This window comes from Plectropomus leopardus, chromosome 5, assembly GCF_026936395.1.
Source record: "Plectropomus leopardus strain MGB_pleo_1.0 chromosome 5, ASM2693639v1, whole genome shotgun sequence".
Classification (NCBI taxonomy): domain Eukaryota; kingdom Metazoa; phylum Chordata; class Actinopteri; order Perciformes; family Serranidae; genus Plectropomus; species Plectropomus leopardus.
Window position 1 is genome coordinate 17,734,660 of NC_142180.1, and position 12,529 is coordinate 17,747,188.

Consider the following 12,529-nt stretch of genomic DNA (forward strand, 5'->3'; position numbering starts at 1 on the left):
GACATACCTGTTAGTGAGATTAGTTAATAATGCGATTAGTAATACAAGGAAAGACATGACAGCACCAAGATCAAAAGGAGAGAACCTGTGTTATTAAGAATTCACGAAAAGCAGCTCACACAACACAAATAACCCTGAAACTGTATTAAATGAAAGTAATGGATTATTTTGGTGTGTGTATCTTTCTGCTAATACCTCTGATGAATAAGAGTTAAGTTGTGACCAGACCAAATATAGGTTACTTCATAGTCACAATTTCTTGTCAATTTCTTTTAAATTGTGACAGAGAGATATGACAAGGGAGGACATGCAGCAAACATCCTGGGCCGGACATGAACCCAAGTGACTGCAGTAGGGACTTCGCCTATGATAGGCTCAGTATGCACTCTACCCAGTGAGCTACCAGGACACCTCCCCCCGATTTTGCAATCGCGAAATCGGGGGAGAGAGTTGTCTCGCCTTTGAGCCAGCAGGTAGTAACCGAAATGTCCTCTGTATAAACGGGCACAGCCGGCAGGACGAGATCACAGGCGACACAAGTGTGATGTTGTGATGACGTATTATGCATGCAACCCACCACAGAAGACTTAAAAAGTAGTTGTTAGCAGTTTTCAGCTAACTCAAAGAAGAAGAACAGCAGCTTTAAATCTCTATAAATTGGTAAAACAATGAGGTTCAGGAGCTCCTTTCCAGCTAAGCATCCAAGATTGGCCGCCATATAACAGAGATGGTTAATGATTGTGATTGAAATGTTAATGCCATTGTTACTGTTTAGAAAGCCCTGCTGACACAGAGGCCAACGCCACTGTGTAAACATCACCCTCATCACGCCTCTTTGAATCTGCGATGCTGGCATGTAGTCTAAACTTAAAACACTGGCGCGGCATGATCACGCCATCATTTGGCTCTCTGTGAAAATTTAAAGGTGCCATGAAGGAGGGACTTCATAGAAGCTCTGTGTGGAAAGGGCGTATGTAGCACATTATACGTGGCACATTGTATTGCATCCATCCTTCTTCAAAGACACACTCACTGACTTGAAAGGTGTTCCTGAATTCCCATATTTCTTCTAGGTTCACTGCTGATGTGTGGAGAAACATAACTAGAAATTATGTGAGTTTTAAATTGCTAAGATGAATCTCAGAATTAAGGGACACTGCATGGCACCAACACAACCAGGAACTGTATCTTGTTCATCGTCTTCTTCATTGTCCCCAAAGAAATGGAGCAGCGGCTATACACACACAGCAGCTAAAAGAAACCAAATAACAATCCCACTGCATAAATGTAAGTAAACTGTCAGCTATCCACTGACAATGTAAGCTGATTCCAAAAGAGTGGAGGCTTGCCTCAGTTAATAGCTAATTCCCACACTACCTCCAAGCATCAAAGAACCGAATGTGAGTGCCACTCAAAGTGGCTGGCAAGTGCTCAACTTCAAAGGGCGAGCCATGACTTGTGAGAAAGTACAGCCGCTTTGTACTGAAAACCCCCAAATAAAAATAATACAGACAGTGAGAGGATGAAAAGATCAGTTGTAGCTTTCTTGGATTTTCCTGATTTGATTACCGTCACAGCTCTCTGAATGGTAATTTTTGTCAATAGTAGAAGCCTGATGCCATCAGAGGAACACACGTGCTGTAATCTAATGAACAATGTTTTGGGTAATTAGATTTATCTATTACCAGTGAATGGACTGCATTTAAAACTGATATCACTACATCATTGTGACTCTCTTGATGTGTCGGAGGAGGCAAAAATATAGATGACAGTGAAGAAATATTGAAGTGTATAAGTCCAATACCCACCCTGTATCCTACAATGTTCTCTTGAAGTAAATGCAAGCTACTTCCATTATTGAGCTATGCATTTGAGCAGATATCTGTTGTCCCTAAAAATATAATACCTTTATCAAAAACAAGAATTTAGACTCCCAGACATTTGTTGGTCAAAACAAGACTAAGCTTCCTGACTTGGCACATCCATTTGCCGTAGTGCACAGGAATTCAATATTACAAAGGGTACTTATAGGTAGAGAGAGAGAAAGAGAGATAAACTCTAAACTCTGCCCTCTGCACTCCGCTGCACATGATCACCTGAAGTCAACGCAGACTTACATGCCAAGGTGTGCAAGGCTTGAAGCCTTGCTGTCCCAGTTAGTTTGAGAATATGATGGAGGAGTTGAAAGTAGTGTGCATGTAAAGTGATGATCCAAGACTGTGGGCTAAGCAGGGTCAAACAGAGTTTAAAATCTGTTATAGCCACCAATCAAACCCCCGGGGAGAGGTAAGGCCCTCATCCATCATCTCCTTAGAGAAGAGTACGTGCATATGCGCGCGCGCACACACACACACACACACACACACACAATACTCATGCATGCGTATGTACACACACATGCACCCCCATCTATCTCTACTTCAATCATCCTGCAACTCTCCCTCTTCCTGTCAAAGTTCATCCTCTGAAGCCAGACATGTCCAGCTGAGCTGCAGCTCAGCTTTTGCAACTTAAAAGGATTAGTCCTCACTCCTCTGTCCTGACGCACCCCTCCGACCCTCCACCCACCCTCACCCCCTGGGTACAGTACAGTAGGTTAAAATAAAAACACTGTTGCCCCGGTGAGCTCTACAGTGTTGTCCTGGGAGGATAAGCGTTTCTCTGTCTGACTGAGAGAGAGGCTGCTTGCGTGACTCACACTGCAGTCATACTGCAAAGACAGAAGGAGGGAGGTCTGGGGAGGTAGGGAGTGATGGAGGGATAGAGGAAGGATAGATAGAGCTGCTAGACATCTGCAATAAACACAAACAAAAAGTAGTGCACTATTTTTTGCATATTAGCGGAGTTTGAGGTACTTTGTTACAACATAAATGCTGAGACTTTGTTTGGGCTGAATGAAAAGGGAATAAAATGAGTGCTTTATTTCTGTCACAATATACTACAACTTACATAGTTAGATTGGCAACTGAAAAAAAATGTATATATATATATATATATATATATATATATATATATATATATATATATATATATATATATATATATATATATATATATATATATATATATATTTTTGGTCTGACTGCAAAGGCAGAGGAAGGACAAAGAGATTCAGTGAACAAGGTGGGGGTTTTTAACCACCCAGTATAAATTATGCTCATAAATGCCAGTTTATAACTAATACACAAATGAAAAATATAAACTTAAACTCCTTATGGCAGAAGAAAGAAAAAAACTAGGCTGGAGGCAAAGTCATTAATACATTTAAAACCCCAGAATACTGACTGTGTCTGCTTTGCATATGCCAACACAGCAATCAGTCATTCTGCAACGTGTCCTGTCTGAGGCAGCAAGGCCATTACAATCAAAAACTGTCCAGTAAACAATATGCAGAGAGATGTTTTAAAAAAGGCCAATATAATTTCTTTAATTGTTCAGTTGGCCCAACTTTCATATATATAATGCAACGAACAAGACTGCTCTTTCATAGTAAAATTATTTAAACTTCAGACAGAAGCAAATTCTCTTTCAGCAGCTACATGCAGTGAGTACTTTACATGAGTACTTTAATTCAACTGTGAGAGTAGAACTACATAATCTAATAAGAGATGGTCACCATGAAAACAAACACACACACACACACACACACACACGCACACACACACGCACACACACACCAATCCGCACGAGCCGCCTTGAGGGTAGGGATGATGTTACTGAAGGGCCAACACCTGGGGGCCAAACAGACAGATGTGTTGGCACTCAAATCATGATCAGGCGGGTCTCCACATGTGACAGGGTGACTACACTGCAAAAAGAATGATGTAACTTCAAGCACTCAGTTTTGGAAAGAGTTTTCTTTATCAACAAGCAAAAAAAACCCCCAAAAATCAAATGACTGAAATGATTACTTATTTTTGATGCGATTTCACCAGTTCTAAGTGTGTGTGTTCATGAGGGATAGCTGAGGCATGCAGTGCTGCGTCTGCACACTGACTGGTCAGATCAGCATCAAACACAGTGGAACACACACACTGCAATGCTTCATTTCAACTATCTGCAGACTAAAACACAAGAGACAGGGTTTCAGTATTTCCCTTAGGTAGACTTTTTAACTCTCTTAACATTCCTACAAGGCAGCATCACTGGCGGTGTTGTGTCATAGCGTGTTGCCTGACAGAAACTGTGACAGAGAAGAAGCTAGGAAAGGAGGCATGACCTAGGGGTGGGTGTGAGGAAGGGTCTGAGGATAGAGAAGATGAAGAGTCTAGAGTGGAGTAGCGATCAAGGGCAGGGTGACACTGAAATGTAGAAAAAAAAAGAAATTCATGATAGAAGAGAGAGGAGAATGTACAGCTGCAGATGAGTGTGAACTGAATTGACTGGGTTATCTACCGTGTTGAGGGTGTTCGTCACTTTCAGGGGTCACTGAAACTTACTAAAAACACTTTGCATCATTCAAAAACCTATAAGGTCACTTTTTTTCTGCAAAACTGCTGTTGGTGCATAATAAATGATATGAAGGTGAGAAGCAGAAGCATGAAGGATGGTACTAGAGGAGACATGAGTGTGACATCATCCACCTCTCCTCCCTCTCGTCTGACTGTCACTCTGCTGTGTCAGAGTGATGGGTAGTAGTTGCCAAGTCAAGTCTGACCCTCTCTGCCAGACCATAATGCCAAATGTAGCACTGACCAAGCCCTCAGGAACAGTGCCAGGCTTTGACGCCAATATTACATAATGGCCAAACATGGAATTACAATGTCTGGGTCCATCACGTGATGCCATGGAAGACTTTCCAATAGATTTACTTTGTAAAAAAGACAGCTATAAATCAGTGGCTAATTTTTTAAAGTGTCACAATCCATGCAAAATGATTTTTTTTACTATCAAGATTCAGTCCAATAATATTTCAAAGACCAACATGATTTAATCATTTTTAATCCCCATTCAAGTTAGTGGAGGGCTAAACTGGAAGTTAGATGCTTGGCCGTTGTAAGTCTCTAGTGCCCTATGTGCCCCACAATTTGGAAGAACTGGGTAATTTCAAACTGGGGAAATAAAGCTGTTTTGGCTTCATGTGCCACTGAGCAACTTTCATAAGAATTAACAGGGCTCTGCTTTCAATGCTGTATCCCGTTCTCTCTGTAAATCGATTGCACTGATATAAAAAACATGGACTTGTCTGTGAAATGTAGAAGTGGTGATAAAAATCTCTAATGTTGAATTTTGGTAGTGCTGTGTAATAGCTAGAATCTTCAATACAATGAGTATCATGATACAGGAGATACAATTCAATACTTTGTGATAATGTATGCATTTTTTTTCAATCTAATTTTAGAAAAACTGTCAATTTTATCAGGGAGCCCTGTAGGACTGTGTCTGTTTCACAGGCCCGTGCTCTTTCTGTTTAAGTTTACAATATGTTGTTACGTTGAAGTGAAGGATCCAAAAGGCTGAAGTTAGATTACAACACTGATGGATCACAACACAAAATGAACCACTGCCACAAATCTTTACGGGTTAACTATTAATCCAAATTGGATAAGTGCTTCTAAAAAGTGATTCAGTATCACAAAATATAATATAGCAATAGTGTATCAATATTTTCTTACACCTCTACTATTTTGTGTGAATACATTATTCAGTGAAGCAGTGAATGTTTAATGGCAAATACAGTGTCAAACTACAGAATCTAAACACAGAATACTCCAGTTACTCAAATACATAAAACAGGCACACACACACACACACACACACACACACACACACACACACACACACACACACACACACACACACACACACACACACACACACACACAGAGTTATATAACAGATTTGGACTGCGGGCAGGACCTCTCCCTGACCCCACATGGGTGACCTCGCACTAACTGACTGCTGGCCTAATGAGACCAGAGAGCACTGATCTGCTGGTTAAGGCACAAATCAAGTGAGCGATGCTCATACAGTTGTCAGGGTAGAAAAACATGTTATGATGTTGAAGATGTCTCGTTTTTTCATCCAATATATACAGACTGAGCTTCTGTCTAAAGCTTGGACATTTGCGAGTGAGATTTTCTTCAATGGTAGCTGGGTTTTACGGGCTTAAGATCTTCTTGAGGAAACTAGTCTCTGATATTTAAGTGACATTGATGTCTGTGACAAATATTTGTCAGTCAAAACAGAACACTGCGTAAGTCCATTAAGTGGCACAGAGGATTTCACTTAGCTTATTTGAAACTGTCCATCAAACTGGTGACATCTGGATGTTGACGTGTGTTTAGTGAAGTGTTTTTGGGGAGGAAGGGAAAGGAAAAACACCCACCCGAGGACTCCCAGCAGGCTCTGTGCTCTGCGTCTCCTTCTTCCTCTGCTCCTGAGAAATGACGTCTTTCAGATACTCATTTACCTAAAAGAGAAAAGACAAAGATCCAAATTCACTGAGCCAGCAGCAGCATCAATGAGCAACTTTTAATGTAATAAACAAATGAACAATACTTCATCTTCAGCCCTTACTGCTACGAAGAATAATAGTTAAGTTCCTTCATAATCTTTATCATGAGTATTACGATTTAGAGAGGAAAAGCATTTCAATGTACTTTTATGCTGTGAGTCAAGTTATTATCTCTTCCATAAAACACCATGATGGATGCTGTATCGAAAGGCATATATTGTGGCATACATTGGGATTTACTAAATCAAATGAAATTGAAATTGATTTTGCAAACATGAATTTAATCTTATCTCACCCAATCCTGCACTTTGGAGAATTTGCAGTGTGTCTCCTCAAATTCATATGATCCAGTTAAAGCAGGAATCAGCTTTTTATCTGGTGAATTTTGGACCTTTGGAACACAAAGGGACTCCGACAGAGGGCCATATGTTGGATCAGTAGGACTCCATGACCACACCTGTTAGCTATTGTGAGCGTGTGTAGAGCTCAGAGTTGGCAGCAGCCCAGTATTCCCGCTAGAAGAATGTAAACAGACTGGGCCCTGTAGCACTGTATGGAGGAGCCAGAGCCATCTGTACATGCAGGCCATGTAGCCAGCCCCTTACTTCATAGTGTAATAAGGCTGATTTACACAGAGCATGTAGGTTTAAAGGGTATTAGGGCACTTTTAACTAATGTTTAATATGTAATAATAGTTATGTAACATGTACTGAGTAATATATTTTATGGATTAGCTTTTTTTTCCCCTTCTAGACAGAGACTTTACAGTGCAGTATATAAAACTTGGTCTAAAACCAAATATTAAATATTAGTTTGTGCATTTAAGAATGCGTTTTGTACATTAAAGTGATAGACGGCCCAAACAGCATTTGCTGCCAATAGGCTCGACAGTGGGTTGTAAAAATGATGTAGTTTGGTTATTGGGGAAGAACAACAGCTGTGGTCTGCAGTTTGAAAAACACATTTGCATCATCACTTTAAGCCAGTAAGGCTATGGTGTTTTGGGTGAACAGGCCCATAAAGGGATACTTTACCCACAAAATGATCATTTGTATATCAATTAGTCATGCCGTGTTACCTTAAATTGGTGAAGAAACTTTGCTTTTCTTGCAAGCCTCCACAGTAGGCAGCAAACATATTGATTTAATGATTGACTGGGGAAAAAACAGCAAAACTATATCAAAACATCAATTTATAAACTCTCAAATAACTTGCACAGTATCCAAGTCTCATTATGCAGTTGTGGGCTAAGTACTTCCACATTGGGTGTATTTTTATTTTAAAAAATCGTAAGTACTGGAGCAAGTGAAACTTACCTACAAACTGTATATAAGTTGCACTTTCAGTGAAATTTTAAATAGTAAGGTTTTAGCAAAATTGCATTTGTTTGGAAAGTACTAAGCACACAACTACATGAATGAGACTTGGATTATCCTGCACGACTTGTGTGAAAGTATGATACATAATACAGTTTTGCTGTTGTTAAATGCTGTCCACAATCAATCATTAATCATCATGTTTGCTGCTTACTGTGGAAAGATGTGACAAACAAATTCAAGGTAACATGGCATGCCCACTTGATATTCAAATGCTCATTTTATTGGTGTCGTATTCCTGTAAAGTGCTGCTACTTTTAAATAATCTGTTAGTGTTTCAGTGGACATTTTTATTTTCTTATAGTCCTAATTCATAAAAAAATCTTGCATTGGTTAAAATAAACCTAAGTCCTGGTTTGTGGAAACAATATACAGATAAAGTCACAAAACACTGCTTAACAGCAACCTTTACACAAATGTATCAGTACTAACCTTTAAAGCCCTTGTCAGTCGAAACAAGTAAACGTGTTTTAACTACAAAGTTCAGAGGAGTCATGAGAAGCTGGCATTCAGTGCCTTGTGTCATAGCTAATGAGAACAGCCACCTATGTGTGATCGTTAACTGTGTGTAAGATGTGGATAATGTTAAAGTACACCATCATCGAGAGAAAAAAGAACAAAGATTTAACGTGACTTCACCATATTCTTGTTTGCCTTATTTTACAGTGTATCATGACCAACTTTGTATGAGCAGCGCTCTGTTAAAAGGCTTATAAGAGCAGTGAAAGTAGTGAAGAATTGGTGAATCCCTCCTTTATTATACCCGGGAGGATGTTTTCTCATGTGCTGCAAGTTCACCTGTACACGTCATATGGTAGGACCTCAGGATGCACATGTAACAGCTTTGATGGTATTTAGGTCAGTGTTTTTGACTATAATATCTTACAAACCCCACTGTGCACTGTGGAATTTTAGAGCTCAAGCTGTATGAGTCCAATATTGATGAAATGCCCTTGAGTGAGGGTATCTGCAGTAACTTGTGTACAGTATGAGCATCAGCCAGTTATCAAGTGTATGATATGGTGCGACCCCAATGGCTCAACATCTTTTAAAAAGATATATCATTACCCACCTTGTTGATCCAGGTTGTCACTGCATCCTCTGTGTCATAAGGTGTTTCCACTTCAGGGTCGCTGGATGAATACTGACGAATGCAGGCCATCACCTTCTCAACATTCACCATCTCCACTGTGTACGCCATCATCAGAGTGTCGATCATTGCCAAGTGAGCGCTCTGGAGGAGAAAACAGAACAGAGGAAATTTAGAGGGTGCAAACAAGTAGCTTTGAAGTAGCTGGTGATACCAGCAGATGCTCAGCTGTGGTTAGTTTCCTGCAGATAGCGTTATTTTATATGTTTTTTACCCAGTGCTCTCAGTCACCAGCTTCAAAGATCAACACCTTAGCCAAAAGTACAATGGTGTATGATAAGAGGATGATATATGTGAAAATAAGCCCAGTTTGCTACCTTGACAATGCATCTAAAGAGATAGATCACTTGAAACTCGGACCACAACAGTGGTTTAATCTCAGTTAACAAACGGAGCAGTCAGACTACAAGAAAATCGATACTAGAACAGAATCAAGATGATACATATGTGTAAAAAATGAGCATCTCCTACATGCTACTGGTTGCAAACAAAGCCAAAAATCCTTAGGTCCACTGAGACGGAGAATGAGGCATGCATGAACAAGCCAATAAGAAGTACATGAACTAGACTGCTAATATCTGTCTGTGCAGGTTAAATTGACTGCTTAATCTTAAAATCTGTTCTTTGACATTGGCACATCCAGTCTACGTCAGAAAGGCAGCACTGCAAAAATATTTCTGAGTGGGGTGCAAGGCATTGAAAGGGTAGTGGTTTATAGGATTGGGCCAGGATCCTGTACTGTACATCTGAAACTCTGTCGTCAGCAGAGCATTCCCTTGTGGTTGTTGCCCTGGAAACTAGTGCCTCCTTCTCTGGTTACAAGACCCAGTTTGCTCATAGCGACTACTAGCCTTTAAGAAGCCTTAATAAGACATCTTCCTGACAACAGAGTCCAATTAATAGAACTGGCATCCATCAAATGGTTCTCTTCTCATTTTTATCCCTCACCCAGGGTGTGTGTGAAAAACTAAAAATATAAATTAAGTTTTTGGACATACATTCATAAAGTTTGTTATACAGTGCCACTATGAACATCTTTAACTAACTTACATCCCCTACTTTTCGTTTGTTTGTGATTGTTCATTTGTCAATCAGCACATCAGTTCATGTAAGGCAAATATCAGACTTAGATGTATTATATTTGCAGCAAGTTGTATGAGTACTCCTGTGCTTTGGCTCTGTTCCCAAAAGGAACGCTTTAGAAATATCACTTGTCAATCTGATATTTAAGCTAGCTGCAACATGCAAATATATTTACACAAAAATGCTGCCTTGTTTCTTGTCATTACTATAGGTTTTCTGCAATCGTTGCTAATCATGTCATTGGTCTGGTTTCCATAAAAGAACAGGGACTAGCTTATGGACAAACAACATTTTACAAAACCTGTGTAAATGCATAAAGGGCATCTACATGTTTTCATTAATGTAACATAAAAATAAGATGTTTTCCCAAAAGGTAAGGGTATCATAAAAATCATATTGAAATCATATTTTAGTTCCCCCAGCAATCTCTTTCCAATGAGCAATGAAAATTTTAATCATTAGGAAATACACATTATAGCTACTCTGTCATTGTCTCTTCCACAATAACAAGGAAAGGATAAACTATGAAACAAAAAAGTGAGCATTCATTCCAATATTGCAGAGTCAAAGCATAGGTATGCAAGTTATTTTTAACTGAGAACTTTTACCCTGAATTAAAAGAACATAAGTTAATACCAATAACTGATACATTAAATGCCATTGCAAAGAAAGTCTGCTATGTTCTGCAAAAAGTCATAAGGTTGTGATGACTTGAACACCTGAGACAGGTGTTTATCCTTACAAACAGCCTAACTTTGCTTCATTTAACTTCAATTGATCTTTAGTGACCAAGATCTTTCCCTAAACTTAACCTCCTATTCATAACCAGTCTCTTATTATAATAAGTAAACTTACTCAGTGACAAGTCCCTATTGTGCCAATTTAAAATGTAACTGATGAGCTTCTGCTTCCCTTTCTGTTGCTTGCAGATATAAATATGTTTTAAATTTAAATTTTATTTTTGAGGACCGATGCCTAATTAGCCCACGCTAACAAGTATGTAACATCATGAAAGAGATGTTATGTTATAAAAGGCAAGTTCAAAGTAGCAAAAAAAATATCTATTATTAGCATAAATAACACAAGTTCTCTTGGTCAAAACAGACCAATACAGAGCTTTTTGAACAGTGAGAAAACAGCCTTATACTAATTCATGTTTACATACTGAGCATGTTTTAAGCAAGACACTGTACTCACATGTAATCGATCACTGTAATTTGAAATGTCAATGGTAATACAAGATAATGTGGAAAGTCTTTACTGCACAATGGTGATAGGGCACAGCCTGTATAAACCATGTAATTTGTGTATTTTAGTCCTTGGCTCCAACTTTTAACTCCCTCTGTTAGTCTATAGTGTTTTCTGTAACCACCACACACTACCCGTGAATCAAAACGCCAAATATTTATACTAAGACTGCAGGTTTTCCATGAGCTAACCTGATTAATCAGCCATAAAGTTGAAACAGCCCCTTGAAGATCCACGGTGATGCAGTGCAACAGAGTCACAGAAAGGAAATGATGTATTCAACAATCACTGGACGGTTTTCTGCTGAAAGTGACATTTGAGAGCTGTGTTGTCCCGTCACTCTGTGCTATCAACCAATGTGTCATTTTATATTGATAATAAGGCAGAAAAAGGGAGTGGTTGGTTAAGTACTAGATTCCTTCATGTACTACTCATTCTAAAAACTGGGAAAAAGATATTTTCTTTGCCAATATAAAGTATGATATAGTGATATTGTTTGTCAAGTTAATAACTGTAAATGCATTTTTAGCTCTGAAATAAATTTCCTGTGTGACACTGCATTACCTTAATGCCTAATTTCCACTATCTCCGATCTGACAACTCTGCAGCAAACCAATCCCATTTAATAATACACTGCCAAGATGTTTCCTATCGGCCTTCATTTAGCCTGTCCAAACACTGGAAAACATTATGGTTGAGACAAACAACTAAATGCACGTACACATAGACATTCTGTTAACAGTTTTACACAATTACCAATCTGCCCTGTATTTCATGACAACAAGGAGAACTAATCTTGTTTACCAAACCACAGACCTGCACTCTCTAATCATATTGAATGACACCAGTATTGTGTGGGTGGAAGATGCTAGTGTTGGACCACATGCTTTTTCAGTGGTAGTTTGGATAAATTGCATGAACTTTTTTCGGCACGATACTTAAAAGAGTAAAACCCACAGTTTTGGTACCTCTGTAAAATCCACCAATTTAAAAATGTAATTAAATGGACTGAGAACAGTGGAGAAGAGGGAGGATCCGCTATGAAGACAATGATGAGTGAGGCAGTTTACACAGAGTCAAGAAAATCACTAAACGGCTGATCATGTTTACCTACTTTTAATTGGAGACCCTGAAACAAAACACAATTGAAGGCACCATTTAAGAAAATATGTGTTGCAGAATTGTTAAGTATTCCAAACACTTGAGTATAACATT

At 39.0% G+C, this 12,529-nt stretch overlaps 1 protein-coding gene across 5 annotated transcripts in view; it reads right to left on the bottom strand.

Annotated features, from left to right (window-relative positions):
* Positions 1-12,529, bottom strand: part of camsap2a (calmodulin regulated spectrin-associated protein family, member 2a) — a 56,756-nt gene that overhangs the window by 23,877 nt on the left and 20,350 nt on the right. For all 5 annotated transcript variants that reach the window (XM_088077647.1, XM_042515739.2, XM_088077646.1 and 2 more), the window contains exons 3-4: positions 8,906-9,067; positions 6,329-6,412 (exon numbers count right to left, since the gene is read on the bottom strand). In XM_088077647.1, coding sequence (XP_087933773.1) covers positions 6,329-6,412; positions 8,906-9,067 — 246 coding nt within the window. The remainder of the gene's footprint in view (positions 1-6,328; positions 6,413-8,905; positions 9,068-12,529) is intronic.